The sequence below is a fragment of the Cnephaeus nilssonii genome (assembly GCF_951640355.1).
Source record: "Cnephaeus nilssonii genome assembly, chromosome: 13".
Taxonomy (NCBI): domain Eukaryota; kingdom Metazoa; phylum Chordata; class Mammalia; order Chiroptera; family Vespertilionidae; genus Cnephaeus; species Cnephaeus nilssonii.
Window position 1 is genome coordinate 46,368,939 of NC_137084.1, and position 19,753 is coordinate 46,388,691.

The 19,753-nt window shown below is 40.5% G+C and overlaps 1 protein-coding gene across 1 annotated transcript in view; it reads right to left on the reverse strand.

The window, feature by feature from the left end:
- GDPD4 (glycerophosphodiester phosphodiesterase domain containing 4) overlaps positions 1–19,753 on the reverse strand; it is a gene marked incomplete at its 5' end in the record, with an annotated part of 121,551 nt that overhangs the window by 13,768 nt on the left and 88,030 nt on the right. Inside the window, 2 exons of the mRNA XM_079789176.1 lie at positions 17,666–17,820; positions 18,691–18,912. Of these exons, the coding sequence (XP_079645302.1) occupies positions 17,666–17,820; positions 18,691–18,912 (377 nt within the window). The remainder of the gene's footprint in view (positions 1–17,665; positions 17,821–18,690; positions 18,913–19,753) is intronic.

Below are 19,753 nucleotides of genomic sequence, written 5' to 3' on the forward strand. Positions count from 1 at the left end.
GAAGAAGTTTAAGTTTAAAAAATTGGGCTCTCAAAAGAAATTTCAATCGTTGCACTGTGGATATTTGGCTCTGTTGACTAATGAGTTTGCCGACCACTGTACTAGGGCATTCAAAAGCAATTGCATATATAGGGAAAATTAGAAAGTGACTGTGTATGTCCAGAGAAAGGCATAGAAGAGACCTGAAAAGACTTTAAGTTTATACCTCAGGCTGATCCTTGGCACAGACAACCAATCAACAAACAAATGTATACATAACAAAAAACAGAAACCCTGAGGAAGGGGGAGAACCTAAGGCAGGGGGAGAATCTGGAGTTACCAGATTATTAAATTCAAATGTTCTATTTAAAAAAAATTATAAACATACAAACAAACAAGAAAGTAGGGTCCAGCCCAGATGGTGTGGTTCAGTGGTTGAGTGTCGGCCTATGAACCAGAAGGTCCCAGTTCGATTCCCGGTCAGGGCACATGCCTGGGTTGTGGGCTCAATCCCCAGGGTGGGATGTGCAGGAGGCAGCCAATCAATGATCCTCTCTCATCATTGATGTTTCTATCTCTCTCTCTCTCTCCCTTTCTCTATGAAATCAATAAAAATACATTAAATAAAAATTTTTCTTCCCCACATTTCATTTTTCTCTTTTTCTGGTTTTGGAACCCAGATATGAAATGGCGGTGGTCGGCAAACTGCGGCTTGCGAGCCACATGCGGCTCTTTGGCCCCTTGAGTGTGGCTCTTCCACAAAATACCATGGCCTGGGCAAGTCTATTTTGAAGAAGTGGCGTTTAATAAAAATAAAACAAAGTAGGGTCTATTCAAGGAGAAAAAAAATCAGTAGAAACTGTCCCTAAAAAGAGTTGATGCCCTAACCAGTTTGGCTCAGTGGATAGAGCATCAGCCTGCGGACTGAAAGGTCCCAGGTTCGATTCCGGTCAAGGGCATGTATCTTGGTTGTGGGCACATTCCCAGTAGCAGGTGTGCAGGAGGAAGCTGATTGATGTTTCTCTCTCATCAATATTTCTAGCTCTCTATCTCTCTCCCTTCCTCTCTGTAAAAAATCAATAAAATCTATTTTTTTTAAAAGAGTTGATGGCAGATATATTAAACAATGATTTTAAAACAACTATCTTAAAGATAATTAAAGAACTAAAGAAAATGTGGATAAAGTAAAAAATAAAAAAAATAAAATGAAAATATTAATAAAAGGACAAAAAACCTAAAAAGAAACCATAAATAAATTCTGGAGCTGAAAATACAGTAATGAAAATAAAAACTTGACTATTAGCATTCAAAGGCAAATATGAGCCATCAGAATAAAGAATCAGTGAATTTTATGACAGGAAAATAGAAGTCAATGAGACTGAAAAAAAAAAAGATTAAAGGAAAGAGAGCAGAGTCTACAAGATCTGTTGTACATCATTAAACGGACCAATACATGAATTGTTATAGTCTCTGAAGGAGAAGAGAGAAAATATCTGAAGAAATAATGGTTGAAAACTTCCTAAGTTTGATGAAAGACATGAATATAAATATTTAAGAAGTTCAATGAATTCCAACTAAGTTGAATTCAGAGACCCACACAGAGACACATTTTAAACAAACTTTCAAAAGACAAAGACAAAGATAATTTCAAAAGCACTAATACAGAAGTGACCCGTCACATACAAGGGGTCCACAATAAATATCCGATCATAAACTTTGAAGGCCAGAAGGAAGTGAGCCCACATATTCAGTGTTAAAAAAAACACCTGTCAACCAAGAATCTTATATCCAGTAAGACTGTTCTTCAAAACTGAGGGAAAATTTGATAAATTCCTAGATAGACTAAAGCTGAGAACACTAGATCCTAGTTCATGGACACTACGTCTGCCCTACAAGAAAAGATTAAGGGAGTCCTGCAAGGTGAAATGAAAAAGACACTAGTTATTATTTTGTATCATTTACTAAAAAGGGTTACATAAGAGAACTATGAACAATTGTTCCCAACAAATTGAATAACCTAGATGAAATGGACAAAATCCTAGAAACGCAAAATCTACCAAGACTGAAACCTGAATAACTGGAAAACGTGAAAACCTATCATTAACCAAAGTCTTCCCAAAAAATAGAAATCTTAGAACTGATGATTTCACTGGTGAATTCCACCTAACATTTAAAGAGAAATTAATAATAACCCATTAGGATTGCTATGTCAAAAAAAACAAATCAAGAATGTGAAAAATGTGGAAAAATTGGAACCCTTGTGCACTGTTGGTACAGGAGTTGTGGGAAACATGTCAGTTCCTCAAACAATTAGAATTACTATATGATCCAGCAAGTCTACTTCTGGATATATAGGCATGTCTTGTAGATATTGTAGGTTCACTTCCAAACCACCATAATTAAGTGAAAATCTCAACAAAGCAAGTTACACGAATTTTTGGTTTCCAAGTGCACATCTACACTAATAAAAGATAAAGATGCAAATTGACTATAACTTCATGACACCCACCAGCCAATCAGGAGTGAGTATGCAAATTAACCCAACAAATATGGCGGGCTAATTTGCATACACAGGTGCCGAGCGGCTGGGGGCAGGGCTTGCATCATTGCCATGGCGACGACACAGGCGTTCTGTACTGCCCCAGCTGCTCGGGGCCTCTGGGCGGCATGGGAAGGCAGAAAGGTGGCTCCAGGCTGGAGCGAAGGCAGAAAGGCAGCTCCAGCCGGAGTGAAGACAGTGCCAGCAGCCAGGGAAGGAAGGCCTATTCTTGCACAAATCTCCATGCATCGGGCCTCTAGTAAAAGTTATGTTTACATCATACTGTAGTTTATTAAGAGCACAACAGCATTATGCCTAAAATAATAATATATATACCTTAATTTAAAAATACTTTACTGCTTAGCCCTAGCTGGTTTGGCTCAGTGGATAGAGTGTCAGCCTGCAGACTGAAGGGTCCCGAGTTTGATACTAGTCAAGGGCACATGCCCAGGTTGCTATGTCCTCAATAGGGGGCATGCAGAAGGCAGCCTATCAATGATTCTCTCTCATCATTGATGATTCTCTTTCCCTCTCTCCCTTCTTGTCTGAAATCAAGAAAATATATTTAAAAATAAATAAATAAACACTTTTTTTTTTTACTGCTTTAAAAATGCTGACCATCATATCTAAGCTTTCATCAGGTTGTAATCTTTTTGCTGGTGGATGGTCTTGCTTTGATGTTGATGGCTGCTGATTGATCAGGGTGGTGTTTCCCAAAGGCTGAGGTGGCTGGAAAATTTCTTAAAATAAGACAATAAAATTTGCCCCACAATTGACTCTTTCTTTCACAAATGATTTTTCTGTAGCATGCAATACTATTTGATAGCATTTTACCCACAGTGAAAGTTCTTTTAAAATTGTAGTCACGCTCTAACCAGTTTGGCTCAGTGGATAGAGCATCACCCTGCAGACTGAAAGGTTCCAGGTTCGATTCCAGTTAAGGGCATGTACCTTGGTTGCGGGCACATTCCCAGAAGGAGGTGTGCAGGAGGCAGCTGACTGATATTTCTCTCTCATCAATGTTTCTTTTTTTTTAATTTAATAAATCTTTCTTATTCAGATTATTACAATAGTTTCTCCTTTTCCCCCCCATAGCTCCCCTCCACCCGGTTCCCACCCCACCCTCTGCCCTTACCTCCCCCACCACTGTCCTCATCCATAGGTGTACAATTTTTGTCCAGTCTCTTCCCACACTCCCATACCCCTTTCCCCCTGAGAATTATCAGTCCACTCCCTTTCTATGCCCCTGATTCTATTATATTCACCAGTTTATTCTGTTCCTCATATTTTTAATTCACTTGATTTTTGGGTTCACTTGTTGATAGATATGTAGTTGTTGTTCATAATTTTTATCTTTACTTTTTTCTTCTTCCTCTTCTTAAAGAATACCTTTCAGCATTTCATATAATACTGGTTTGGTGGTGATGAACTCCTTTAGCTTTTTCTTATCTGTGAAGCTCTTTATCTGACCTTCCATTCTGAATGATAACTTTGCTGGGTAGAGTAATCTTGGTTGTAGGTTCTTGCTATTCATCACTTTGAATATTTCTTGCCACTCCCGTCTGGCCTGCATAGTTTCTGTTGAGAAATCAGCTGACAATTGTATGGGTGCTCCCTTGTAGGTAATTAACTGTTTTTCTCTTCCACTTTTAATATTCTCTGTCTTTTGCTCTTGGCATTTTAATTATGATGTGTCTTGGTGTGGTCCTCTTTGGATTCCTTTTGTTTGGGGTTCTCTGTACTTCCTGGACTTGTAAGTCTATTTCTTTAACCAGGTGGGGGAAGTTTTCAGTCATTATTTCTTCAAATAGGTTTTCAGTATCTTGCTCTCTCTCTTCTTCTGGCACCCCCATAATTCTGATGTTGGTATGCTTGAAGTTGTCCCAGAGGCTTCTTATACTATCTTCAACTTTCTGGATTCTTTTTTCTTTTTACTTTCCCGGTTGAGTGTTTTTTGCTTCTTTGTATTTCAAATCTTTGACTTGATTCTTGAGTTCCTCTAGTCTGCTGTTGGGTCTCTGTATATTTTTTATTTCAGTCAGTGTATGTTTAATTTCTAGTTGGTCCTTTTTCATATCCTCGAGGGTCTGGCTAAATTTATTGGCCTTTTCTAGGAAATTCTTGAAAAACCTTATAACAGTGGTTTTGAATTCTATATCCAGTTTATTTTCCTCCATTTCTTTCGTTTGTGATCTGTTCCTTTGTCTCTGCATTTTTTGCTGCTTCCCTGAGTTGGTAGGGTAGCTTTGTGTGCTAGGTGTCCTATATGGCCCAGTGGGTCAGCCTCCCCAGTTACCTGAGGTGGACACTCTTGGTGCACCCCTTTGTGGGCTGTGTGTACAGCCTTGTTGTAGTTAAGTCTTGATTGTTGTTGGTATCACTGGGAGGAATTGACCTCCAGGCCAATTGGCTATGTGTATCAGCTGTGTCTATGCTGGGAGACCTGTGCTGGAGATAGCATTATAGGACCAGACTTGCAAAATTGCAAAAGCCTCTGTGCTCAGCTTGGATGGGGTGGAATCTCAGGGCTGAGCAGACAGTCTTGACTTCCCATCAGCCCTGCCCTTGCGCACATGCCTCCAGACCTCTGGCTTCTGCGGCTCCCCTGAGTTTCCACCTGACAGTCCAGATTCCCCCAGGCTCGTTAAGAACTGGGGTTCAGTGCAGTCGGAACTGGGGTTCAGTGCAGTCAGGAGCTTCCAACTCCCTTCCGCTAGGGAGAGCTAGCGACAACCTCAGCAGTTAATCTTGTGTGCGCGCCTCCAGACCCCTTCCCACCATGGCTTCCGAGTCTCCGAGTCTCCGTGTGCCTTTCTCTCTACCTGACAGTTCAGACTCCCCCCCGTATGAGCCTTTGTCCACGGTGTTTTGCCCGGAACTGGGGTTCAGTGCAGTCGGAACTAGGGTTCAGTGCAGTTGGGGGCTTCCTTCCCTCTCCCGCCAGAGAACGCCAGCCAGGCACTCAGCCACCCTTCCTCTCTGCGTGCGTGTCTCTGTACCTCAGTCCTTTGCAGCTCCTCTGATTCTCCGTGTGTTTTCCTCTTTCCTTCTAGTTGTAGAATTTCCACTCGGCCAGCTTTCCTGTGGTTTTGGAAGATGTCTGTTCTGTCTTTTAGTTTTAGTTTTGAAATTGTTGTGCGAGGCAGCAATTTAATTGTTTACCTATGCCGCCATCTTGGTTTCTCTCCTCTCATCGATGTTCCTAACTCTCTATCCCTCTCTCTTCCTCTCTGAATTCAGAGACCCACACAGAGCCTACTGGGGATCAAGCCCACTACCCAGGCATGTGCCTTTTATTTATATATACAAATATATATAAAATATATATTTTTTAAAAACTATAGTCAATCCTCTTAAACTCTGCTACTGCTTTATCAACTAAGTTTATGTAATTTTTGGTTTACTTGTTTATTTGAGCCAAACTGTCGACAACTGCAAGGAAACAAAATTTCAAGGCATTGAGATAATGATCCCAAGTTTATGTAATTTTATGTTATCCTTGCTTGTCATTTCAACAATATTCAGAGCATCTTCAGCAGGAATAGATTTCATCTCTAGAAACTACTTTGGTCATCTGTAAGAAATAACTCATCTGTTAAAGTTTTATGAGATTATAGCAATTTAGTCACATCTTCAGGCTCCACTTCTAATTATAATTCTATTTCCATCACATCTGCAGTTACGTCTTCCATTGAAGTCTTGAACCACCTCCCCCAAGTCATCTATGAGAATTAGAATAAACTTCTTCCAGTCTCCTGTTAATGTTGATATTTTGACCTCGTCCTATCAATCACAAAAGTTCTGAATCTAGAATAGTAGGTCCTTTACAGAAGGTTTTCAATTTACTTTGCCCAAATCGATAAGAGGAATCACTAGCTATGGCAGCTAGAGCCTCATGAAATGTATTTCTTACATAATAAGACTTGAAGATCAAAATTACTCCTTGATACATGGACTAAAGAATGGATGTTGTGTTAGCAGCATGAAGACAACATTAATCTCATTGTACATCTCCATCAGAGCTCTTGGGTGACCAGATGCATTGTCATTGAGCAGTAATATTTTGAAAGGGATCTTTTGTGCTGAGCAGATATCTTAACAGTAGGCTTAAAATATTCAGTAAACCATATTGTAAACAGATGTGCTGTTATCCAGGCTTTGTTGTTCCATTGATAGGGCATAGGCAGAGTAAATTTAGCACAATTCTTAAGGGTCATAGGATTTTCAGAATGGTAAATGAGTATTGGCTTCAACTTAAAGTCACCAGGGCATTAGTTCCTAACAAGAGGGTCAGCCTGTCCTTTGAAGCTTTGAGACCAGGCAGTGAGTACTCCTTTCTAAGCTGTAAAAATCCTGGATGGCATTTTATTCCAATACTAGAGGCCCAGTGCATGAATTCATGCACAGGTGGGGGTCCCTCAGCCTGGCTGGCGATTGGGGCCAATAGGGGCCTATCTGGCCAGCATGCCCGGGGGGGGGGGGGGGGGGGGCGGGCCATGGGAGGTTGACTGCGGGAGGTTGGCTGTGGGAGCGCACTGACCACCAGGGGGCAGCTCCTGTGTTGAGCATCTGCCCCCTGGTGGTCAATGCGCATCACAGCAACTGGTCCACCCATTGTTCGGTGGACCAGTGGTAACTGTCCATTACACTTTTATATATATAGATAAGGCTGTTTCATCTACACTAAAAATCTGTTGTTTAGTGTAGCCACCTTTATTGTCTCAGTTAGATCTTCTTGATAACTTAGTATAGCTTCAATATCAACACTTGCTGCTTCACCTTGCACTTTTATGTTATGGAGATGGTTTCTTTCCTTAAACCTTATGAACCAACCTCTGCTAGATTCCAACTTTGCTTCTGCTGTTTTCTCATCTTTCTCAGCCTTCAAAGAATTCAACATAGTCTTTGTTCTGGATTAGGCATGGTTTAAGAAACTGTTGTGGCTGAATTGATCTTCTATCCAGAACACTAGAAATTTCTCCATATCAATAATAAGGGTGTTTTGCTTTCTTATCCTTTGTGTGTTCCTTTTTCCTTCAAGAACATTTCCTTTGCATTTACAACTTAACTATTTGGCACAAGAGGCCTAGCTTTTGGCCTATCTTGGCTTTCAACATGCCTTCCTTACTAAACTTTGTCATTCTAGCTTTTGATTTAAAGTGAGAAACATTTGCCCTAGCTGGTTTGGCTCAGTGGATAGAGCATTGGACTGGGGACTGGAAGGTCCCGGGTTCCATTCCAGTCAAAGGGACATGCTCGGGTTGTGGGCTCAATCCCCAGTAGGGGGCATGCAGGAGACAGCCAATCAATGATTACTCTCTCATCATTGATGTTTCTATCTCTCTCTCCCTCTCCCTTCCTCTCTGAAATCAATAAAAATATATTTAAAAAATAAAGTGAGAGACATTTGATTGTTCCTTTCACTTGAACATTTACGGTAGAGGCTATTGTAGGGTTAATAATGGACCAAACATTCCCATTAAAAGGCAGAGATTGAGGAAAAAATGGCGACGGAATAGAGTCGTGTTTGGAGTCTGGTCCTGGGGCGGAGAGTAGGAGCAGCAGAGGTTCGCAGGGGGAGTGTATATTGGCAAGCCAAGGGACAGCTAAACTCCAGGAGAAGGCGGGGGAGTGCTGGCCAGGGTTTCCCTGACCGTGCAGCACCCACAGGGGCTGGGTCTCCTCCCGGAGCTGCGGGCTCACCGGGCGCCTCGCCATCTTGCAAGGAAAGTAGGATTGTATTGGAAACCTGACTTTCCGCGACAACTGCAAACACTGAACAGCTGCGAGCACCAGAACACCGGTCCCCTATCAGCGCAAACATTCGGATTCAAAGGAACTCTTCACTGCACCACGGAAAGGTCAGATTTCGCCTGAAATAAGGTGTGGTTTCTAATCCCCGCGGTGGGAGGGAAGCGCGCAAACTGCAGGACCGGCAGGAACCGGGAGGTCTGTGCCTAGAAAAATTGGCGGCAGTTGGAGCTGCCGTGATCCGTGAATGTGGAAGGGGGTCCTCTGAGCTGCTTACAGAAGTGACCTCTTAAAAGCAACTCATTTTAATCTGACGAGGAGGATCAGACTAAGAATTTTCAAAGGAGTGCGGGCTCCTTAGTCTGGCGCACAGACCCACTGTCCGCACACTTGGGCTCTTTCTGACTCTGATTACTAAGCCCAATACATAGGAAAACCCAGGTGGAAAAAACCCTGAAAGACTGCAGGGGGAAGTTGTTTTTTCGGAACCTGGGGAACAGAGCGGGGTGTGACCATCGGAGAGGCAGCTCTGAGGCGCACACCTCCACAAGCTCTGAGGCGCACACCTCCACAAACCGGTAGTGAGTGCCATAGAGGGGAAAAAAAAAAAGCTAGAGAGGCCCGGAAGTCAATTCAGAAACACTGCCACCCAGGGGCTGAAACGCTAATTGTCTCTGGTGTAATCAAAAATAAATATGAGAAATTAAGACACGGCCGGCTTAAAAAGCAGGACTGGCTTACAACACTGAGAAGCAGTGGAACGAAGCTGAACTGAAATACCGCCCAGACTGGGAAACAGGCATACCAAACAGAATAATAGAGGAAGTGAATGACAGCCGCTACTGCACATTTTAGTCTTCCTATTTTTTAATTTTAAATTCTTTTTTCAATTTTTTTATTCTAATTTTTTTATTTTCATTTTTTGCATCTTTTACTTAAGATACTAAATTTATTTTCTTTTTCCTCACTCGATTTTCACCTTTTTAATTATTACATTTTTATTTTCAATCAGCATTATTATTACTATTATTTTACTTTTTTTCTTTTCTTTAAATGTCATTTGATTTTCCCTTTCATGTATTTTGGGATTAGTGTCCTACATTCTATTTGCATCTTTCCCTTACCCTATCTCAACGCTAACATTTTGCCATCACTCTCCTCCTAACCTTTCTCCTTTTGGTCTCCTGTTTATCTTAACCCTTTCTGGCTATAGATATTCCCTACTTTTTCAGTTTACCCTCTACTAAAATTTCACCCTACTTATATATCTAATTCCCAAACCCCTGCTCCAAATCCATACATACCTCTCTCTACGCTACCTTAAAAAAATTATTTTTCTCTCTGGCCTTTTGTTGTTGTTTGCTTGAATGTTGATTAGATTGAATTTTTATGCTTTTTTATGAGATTGTTTTGATTATTCTTTTTGTTTGTTTGGTTGGTTCTTTTGTTTGCTTTGTTTTTGTTTGTTTTTTTACTTTTGTTTTCCCTTGCCTCACTTGATATTAGTTGGTGTTGCAGTTTGTATTAATCTCCAGGCTCGTGTTGCTGGAATTTGCTGGGATTAGTGGTTGTTCTAGTGTAGTCTACTCCCCATATATATAGTTTGTTCCCCTTTTCTCTCTTAGTATTGTTCTTGTCTCTCTTACTTTTTTTTCTTTTCTTTTTTTTTCTGCTCTTTTCCCAAGTTCAGATTCACACTCTTTTTTTGTTGTTGTTCTTTCTTTTTACTCTCCCTCTTCCACTCCTATTCCCTAATTTGTCTTTCTCTGGTGGTTACCTTTATTGGAGGTTATTAATATCGTGAATACAATTCTGTTCAGTGCCTTGTGTGTTGTGCCTGGTTGTGTTGTATTTTGTACCTTTAAATCAACGCCGGAGAGAGAGAACTATATAACCAGACATCCGGAGAAGAGAGACCATGGGGAGACAAAGAAATAGCCCCCATAGGAAAGAGAAGCAGCCATCACCAGAAAAGGAAGTAAACGAATTAGAGGCAAACAACCTATCAGAGAAAGAATTCAGAGAAATGGTCATAAGGTGGCTGAAAAGGATGGAAGACAAATTCGACAATATGAGTAAGAACCAAGAGGAAATGAAGAAGAACCAAGAAGAAATGAAAAATGACATCGCTGCTGTAAAGAACTCAATAGAAAGCATCAAGAGTAGACTAGATGAAGCAGAGGACCGCATAAGTGAGCTAGAAGACAAGATGGAAAAAAATACCCAATTACAACAGCTTCTAGAAACAAAAATTAGAAAGCATGAGGAGAGCCTAAGGGAACTTCGGGACAACACAAAACAAAACAACATCAGGATAATAGGGGTACCAGAAGGAAAGGAAACGGAGCAAGGAATAGAAAACCTGTTTGAAGAAATAATAACAGAAAACTTCCCTGATATAGGGAAGAAAAACCCCACACAAATCCAAGAAGCTCACAGAGTTCCAAGCAAAATGAACACCAAAAGACCGACGCCAAGGCACATTATAATTAAGTTGGTAAACACCAACGACAAAGTAAGAATCTTAAAAGCGGCCAGAGAGAGACAGACAGTTACATACAAAGGAACCCCCATCAGACTAGCAACTGATTTCTCAACAGAAACTCATCAGGCCAGAAGGGAATGGAATGAAATATACAAAGTTATGCAAAGGAAGGGTCTCAATCCAAGAATACTGTACCCAGCAAGGCTATCAATCAAAATTGAAGGTGAAATAAGGAGCTTCACAGACAAAAAAGGGCTAAGGGAGTTTATCACCACCAAACCAGCAAATGAAAGAAATGCTAAAGGGTCTGCTGTAAAAAAAAAAAAAGAAAGAAAGAAATAGGAAGCAAAGAAGGAACACAGGGGTATAGAATAAAAATGGCGACAAATAAGTACCTATCAATAATAACTTTAAATGTAAATGGATTGAATGCCCCAATCAAAAGACACAGGGTAACACATTGGTTAAGAAAACAAAACCCATATATCTGCTGTCTACAAGAAACCCACCTCAAAAAAAAGACGCATACAGACTGAGAGTAAAGGGATGGAAAAAGGTTTTCCAGGCGAATGGAAATGAAAAAAAAAAGCTGGGGTAGCAATACTTATATCTGACAAATTAGATCTCAAAGTGAAGGACAGAACAAGAGATAATGAAGGCCACTTCATAATACTAAAGGGAGAAATCCAACAAGAAGAAATAACTCTGGTAAACATATATGCACCCAATACAGGAGCACCAAGATACATTAAAAAAATCCTGGGAGATATCAAAGGAGAGATTGACAGCAATACAATCATAGTAGGAGACTTCAATACCCCACTATCACCATTGGACAAATCCTCTAAACAAAAAATCAGCAAAGAAACATCAATCCTAAATGACTCACTAGACCAGATGGAATTAATCGACATCTTCAGAACATTTCACCCCAAAGCCAGAGAATATACATTCTTCTCAAGTGCACATGGGTCATTTTCAAAGATAGACCATATGTTAGGACATAGGCAAAGTCTCTCCAAATTCAAGAAGATAGAAATCATATCAAGTATCTTCTCAGATCACAGTGGCATAAAACTGGAAATCAACTACAATAAAAACAACCCAAAGAAATCAAACACATGGAGACTAAACAGCATGCTATTAAACCATGACTGGGTTACCAAAGACATCAAGGAAGAAATAAAAAACATCATGGCAACAAATGACAATGAAAACACAACAATCCAAAATCTATGGGACACAGCGAAAGTAGTCCTGAGAGGGAAGTTCATAGTTCTACAAGCCTACTGCAAAAAACAAGAAACAATGGTAATAAATTACCTAACCCAACAACTCAAAGAGTTAGAGAGAGAGCAACAAGAAAAGCCCAGTGTAAGCAGAAGGAAAGAAATAATAAAGATCAGAGCGGAGATAAACGACATAGAGACCAAAGAAACAATACAAAAGATCAACAAAACCAAGAGCTGGTTCTTTGAAAGAATAAACAAGATTGATGAACCTCTAGCCAGGCTCACCAAGAAGCAAAGAGAGAGGACCCAAATAAACAAAATCAGAAATGAAAGAGGTCAAATAACAACAGACCCCGACGAAATACAAAGGATTGTTACAAAATACTACGAACAACTCTATTCCAACAAACTGGACAACCTGGAGGAAATGGACATACTCCTAGACAAATACAACCTTCCAAAACTCAATCAGGAAGAATCTAAACAGTTCAACAGGCCAGTAACTATGGAAGAAATTGAAGCAGTCACCAAAAAGCTTCCGGCAAACAAAAGCCCGGGGCAAGACGGCTTCACAGGAGAGTTTTACCAAACTTTCAAGGAAGAACTAAAACCTATCCTCCTCAGACTATTCCAAAAAATTCAAGAGGAAGGAACACTTCCAGGCTCCTTCTATGAAGCCAGCATCACCCTAATACCAAAACCAGATAAAGACAACACAATGAAAGAGAATTACAGACCAATATCCCTCATGAACATAGATGCCAAAATCCTCAACAAAATCCTAGCAAATCGGCTCCAGCAATACATCAGAAAGATCATACATCATGACCAAGTAGGATTTATCCCAGGAATGCAAGGATGGTACAATATCCGCAAATCAATAAACGTGATACATCACATAAACAAATTGAGAGATAAAAATCACATAGTCATATCAATAGATGCAGAAAAAGCATTTGACAAAATCCAACACCCTTTCTTGATAAAAACTCTCAACAAGGTGGGAATAAAAGTATCATACCTCAACATAATAAAAGCTATATATGATAAACCTACAGCAAACATCATACTCAATGGGCAAAAACTAAAACCATTTCCCCTAAGAACAGGAACAAGACAGGGATGCCCACTCTCACCACTCCTGTTTGACATAGTACTGGAAGTATTAGCTATCGCAATTAGGCAAGAAGAAGAAATAAGAGGCATCCAAATTGGAAAAGAAGAAGTGAAGCTGTCTTTATTTGTAGATGACATGATATTGTACATAAAAAACCCAAAAGATTCCATCAAAAAACTAATAGACTTAATAAATGAATTCGGCAATGTAGCGGGATACAAAATTAACGCCAAGAAATCTATGGCATTTCTATACACCAATAGTGAACTTACAGAAAGAGAGACTAAAAAAGCAATCCCATTTACCATCGCACCAAAAAAATTAAGATACCTAGGAATAAACTTAACTAAGGAGGTAAAAGACCTATACGCGGAAAACTACAGGACACTGAAAAAAGAGATAGAGGAAGACGTAAACAGATGGAAGAACATACCATGTTCATGGATTGGTAGAATCAACATCATTAAAATGTCCATACTACCCAAAGCAATCTACAGATTCAATGCACTCCCCATCAAAATACCAACAGCATATTTCACAGACCTAGAAAGAACTCTCCAAAAATTCATCTGGAATAAAAAAAGACCCCGAATAGCCTCAGCAATCCTGAGAAAGAAGAATAAAGTAGGAGGGATCTCAATACCAGATTTCAAGCTGTATTACAAAGCCACTGTTCTCAAAACAGCCTGGTACTGGCACAAGAACAGACATACAGATCAATGGAACAGAATAGAGAATCCAGATATCGACCCAAACCACTATGCTCAGTTAATATTTGACAAAGGAGGCATGAACATACAATGGAGTCAAGACAGTCTCTTCAATAAATGGTGTTGGGAAAATTGGACACACACATGCAAAAAAATGAAACTAGATCACCAACTTACACCATACACAAAAATAAACTCAAAATGGATACAGGACTTAAACATAAGACGGGAAACCATAAAAATACTAGAGGAATCCACAGGCAACAAAATCTCAGACATATGCCAAAAGAACTTCTTCACTGACACTGCCCCTAGGGCAATGAAAGCTAAAGAGAAAATTAACAAATGGGACTACATCAAAATAAAAAGCTTTTTTACAGCAAAAGAAACCATCAACAAAACAATAAGAAAGCCCACTGCATGGGAGAACATATTTGCAAATGCTATCACTGATAAAGGTTTAATCTCCAACATCTACAGGCAGCTTATGCAACTTAATAAAAGGAAGATAAATGATCCAATAAAAAAATGGGCAACGGACCTAAACAGAATATTTTCAAAAGAAGACAGAAGGAAGGCCAAGAGACACATGAAAACATGCTCAAAGTCACTTATTATCCGAGAGATGCAAATCAAAACAACAATGCGGTACCATCTCACACCTGTCAGAATGGCTATCATCAACAAATCAACAAACGACAAGTGTTGGTGAGGATGCAGAGAAAAAGGAACCCTCGTGCACTGCTGGTGGGAATGTAGACTGGTGCAGCCACTGTGGAGAACAGTATGGAGTTTCCTCAAAAAACTGAAAATGGAACTCCCATTTGACCCAGTAATCCCACTCCTGGGAATATATCCAAAGAAACTAGAAACACCAATCAGAAAGGATATATGCACCCCTATGTTCATAGCAGCACAATTTACAATAGCTAAGATTTGGAAACAGCCTAGGTGCCTGTCAGCAGATGACTGGATCAGAAAACAGTGGTACATCTACACAATGGAATACTATGCTGCCATAAAAAAGAAGGAATTCTCATCATTTGCAGCAACCTGGATTGAATTGGAGAACATTATGCTAAGTGAAATAAGCCAGTCAATGAAAGAAAAATACATGATCTCACTCATTTATGGATAATAAAGAACATTATAAACTGATGAACAAAAAGATAGATACAGAGACAGTAAAGCATCAAACAGACTTTCAAATTACAGGGGGAAAGTTAGGGAGAGGTGGGGGAGATAAGAAATCAAACGAAGGACTTGTATGCATGCATATAAGCATAAACAATGGACGCAAATCTCTGGGGGGTGAGGGAATGTATGGGTGAGGGGTGGGGGGGAGCAATGGTAAGATATGTACACATATAATACCTCAATTTAAAAAAATGTCAAAAAAAAAGAAAAGGCACAATCGGATGTCCAATAGCTTCTGTAAACAATTTGACAAATCCAACTTTTTCCCCCACCATATTTGGTGCCCCATCTGTCGTCACTGACACAACTTTAGAGATATCAATGCTTAGGTCATGAAATGTTTGTATAACAACCTTACATATTTCGCTTCCTGATTTACTTGTTGACACTGATACTAACTTTATCAACTCTTCTCTCATTGTGAGACCATCAGAATATCAACCAATAATGGCCAACTGAGCATGTGATGTGACATCAGTAGTTTCATCAAGAGAGATAGAAAAATATTTACACTTCCCTATGTCTCTCTTTAATTGATGTTGTACATTTGTGTTCAGTCTCATTATTCGGTCTTTTATGATATTTCTACTGAGTGGTAACTCAGATATTCTCTTAATAATTGCATCTTTATTCTGCACATTGTGAAATAGAAACTGGTGCACATCTTAGGAGAGTTTCTTTAATAAATTCTCCCTCACTGAGTGTTTTTCCATGCTGAGCTATAGAGTGAGCAATGCTCAAACTTGCAGATGTTAAATTTGTAGAGCCTTTCATAAATTTAAGGATGGAATTAGATTGGCTCTTATAAAGGTATAGCTGCCTGGAAATGTATTCCTTCCTTTCATCCTCACTTTTTTCCAAGAGCTGGGAATGATTAGTTTCAAAATGTCTACTTATATTCTGCGTTCTGCTTACTACCGTTTCAGTACATAGAATGCAAAATGATCTGCCATTTTTTTCTATAAAGCCATACATCTCGGTCCATGTCTCTTGAAAGGGTCGGCCACTGCTACTACCACTTCCTTTACTTAACTTAGTTTTTTATTTTTTGGGTTCTCCATAAGGGGGGCAGTGACAGAAGATAGAATTATAGATAGCTTGTTAGGCCTGCAGGCAATTAGGGGTTAACTAGCCTAACTAACTGCAAAATGGTGCCTATAACTGTCTTTTAGGAAAGGGCAGGGTTAATAAGCAGAAATAGGGGTTAATAAGGATGCACAACAGTAATAGTGGTGAAATGGAGTCTGCACTATGGAGCAAGATGGTGTTCCTTATGTGAATTAAAATGGCTGCCGCTATTTCTAATGGCGGGAAACGGCACCCATAGCACGCCACAAACCCTCGCCTCTCCCAGCCTCCCCCTCACTTATCTCAGTAATGATGGATTAGAAATCCATGACACCCCAGAACAGTAGATAATGGTTGCTGTGGTTAACTGTTATTTGGTTACTGGTAATGGCAGGGCCCCCAGAGATGCGTCCCCCGCTGAGTTCCGCTGCTCCCTGCTCTGCCGGCGGAAGTGAGGGCAAAGATCCCAGCTTAACCGGAAGTCCCAGAACTAGATGCTCTGTGCTGGACTTCTGTTGTTTTGGCCTACAGACCTCCAGCACAGAGTGTCTAATAGGGGAGGATGAAACATTTGCGACTAGAGTCTTGGAGTTAGACTCTAACTCCAAGACTCTAGTCGCAAATGTTTCATCCTCAGCATGCGGCCGCCTCAGCGGCCGCGTGTCATCAGAAATGGCTACGCGTGTCAGTGCTGACATGTGTGTCATAGGTTCGCCATCACTGGCCTAAGCGACCAAATGACTGAATGACCAGTTGACCAGTCACTATGATGTGCACTGACCACAAGGGGGCAGACGCTCAATGCAGGAGCTGCCCCCTGATGGTCAGTGTGACCAACAGGCGCCAGACACAGGGCTCACAGACTGGAAACGCAGCCTGGAAATGGTAGCAGATGAGCCTGTTGAGCAGCTGCGGCGGCTGTGGCGGCAGGCGCAGTGGGGCCTGGATGAGCAGGAGCGGCAGGCGGGAGTGGCAGGCAGAAGCGGCAGGCAGCATTGGACTGCTGGTTTCGGCCAGATCCCCGCAGGCTACGCCAAGGGACCCCACCAGTGCACAAATCCATGCACCAGGCCTCTGGTATATTGACAAATGTGGTGGTTAACAATTTTAGTTTCTTCTCATGCTTGGCTGCTTTAAGTTTTTTAAATAATGATGTGGTAATGTTCTTAATTATGCCTTTTAGAAATCTGGCTATCTGGATAACAAAGCTATTCATTAGTACTGCAATCCTTCTGGTAATGGCTGGAGGAAATAAACACTTCTCTGACTTCAATAGTCACCTTATATAAAAACAAAAAAATGCCAAGCATACAAAAACATGTGTTCACTGATGAGAGATTGAAGCACAAAGGAGAAAAGTCTGAAGACTATGTTCCAGGGATATAATCTATACATGATAAATATTGGTTAGTAGAGGTGGGAGGAAGAAACAGAGGGAAGAGCAAGAAGAGGAGAATATGGGATTCCAAAATGATAGCCACACACAGAATCCTGAGATGGGAAGGGGAAGCTAAGTAGTTTGGTTAGAATGCAGATTTTGTGCAAGTAAAGCAGTACATGCCTGGAGAGGTGTGGTCAAACACTTACCTCAACCCGTTGTGGAACAACCTCTTGTAGTCAACATTTATTATACTGATATTTTCTCTTTTAAGTTCATAAATGGGATCTAACCGGCCCACATGCTGAAAATTAGGAGCTTTCCACCTCACATACCCCCTATCAAAACCAGGTAACCAATAAACCTGTAAGAAGAAACAGGAAAATTTTCAGTGGACAATCAGCTGTCTAGGTACAGTCCCCTGTACAACAGATGAAGCCCCATTCCAGCTAATGGGGTGACAGTCTATAGGGAACAGAGGGAGATTCCAGCCCTTGACCTGATATAGTTTGATAGACTCTTACAATGGAGCTTTCACCAGGGTTGTTCTGCAGATGAATTTTCTCAGGTAACATCATGGGTCAAGGGCCCATCATGTCACACTAGCCAAAGTGGAGGAGGGGCTGGCAGGTGTGGATGAAAGGTGGGAACCATAAACATGTCCTCTGGGTGATGATGCTAAACATAATCTTTAAGAGGGCTCATTATAACTCATCTGTGCAAATAGTTCCATTGGTAAAAAGACACAATTTTTTCTGACTCACAGCACTCTTTCATATTCTGAGAATTTAAGAGATTTCGAATAATTGACTACCCCAATGCAGAGAGTTCCTTCTGAAGAATATGATCAGAAAATCTATGCTCAAGTAAGACCCAGCTTATTCATCATTAATTGAAGCCAACTCCTCAATGCATTAGTGTACCCAGGCCCTTTCTAATAGTTCTACCTTAGTGCATGGTACAGGTCACATCAGATAGTCATTACACTGCTGATATTTCGTTTGGTTTGGAATGGCAACAAACCTCAATGTTTTCCCCCAGTGAAATAAATATAAGTGAGTCATTCTTAGGTTGCTTCATGTTATGTGTAAGCAATAGTCTCCATTTCTAAAGGGAGCAAATTTATTTAAGGATCCCAGAGAAGACCTATAAGATAGGGTAAGTTCAACTGCTATAATCCTGGGACATGCTAACCACCTCCCAACCTCTACCATAAATACTGAGATAGACATACCATACGTTGCTCAATTTTAGAGGCAAGGATCACATCTACTACACGACGTACATATGTATTTCTGAGAGGATGTTTTGGTGGAGGGCCATTAAGATCAAATATCACATATTTATTTGTCTTCCGTGCAATTTCCAAATAATCACTTAGTTTTGGAATCCTCTGATTTTTTGCCTTTTCTTTATCAGCCTTTGATAAGGGTTTCATATTGTAAAATGGCCTCTTCTAAAAATAAATACATCAGAGAATACATTGGCTCCTATCAAAAGCATTTTCCAATTTTCCTGCTATATGGCCCTACCTCCATGTTGCTCCATTATCATTCAACACCAGGCCCTCTGAAATACTGGTAATGTCAGGAGGAAATAAACGACTAAGAGTTGCCAAGGAGAAAAATAAAATATAGACTCCAGATCAGCTGGTGTGACACAGTGGTTGAACATCGACCCATTAACAAAGAGGTCCTAGGTTCAATTCCTGGTCAGGGCACATGCCCCAGTTCCAAGCTTGATCCCCGGTGGGGGGCATGCAGGAGGCAGCTGATCTATGATGAATATTTTAAAAATAGAGACTCCATAGCTAATTATGGTATTTGGAATATTTTTATCTATATCAAAGACCCTGTTGTATTTGCACTGAAAGACCTCATGTTCCTGTCTTAATCTTCCTTTTCAGACTTTTTTCTATAACTCAAGGTATCCCTTTTCAGTTGCCCTGGCTTCCAACATTTGCTCTCACTGTTCTAGAAATAGGCTTTGGGCCCTAGCTGGTTTGGCTCAGTGGAGAGAGCATTGGCCTGTGGACTGAAGGGTCCCGGGTTCTATTCCAGTCAAGGGCACGTACCTTGGTTGCTGGCTCATTCCCCAGTAGAGGCTGTGCAGGAAGCAGCTGATCAATGATGTTCCTCTCTCATCAATGTTTCTCTCTATATATCCCTCTCCCTTCCTCTCTCTCTCAAAAGCAATAAAAACATTTTTAAAAAAAGAGAAAGAAATAGGTGTTGGCTTCAGACTGAATTGGAGTCAATACCAGCTCTTATTACTCATTTGCCTTCTTTGTCATATCC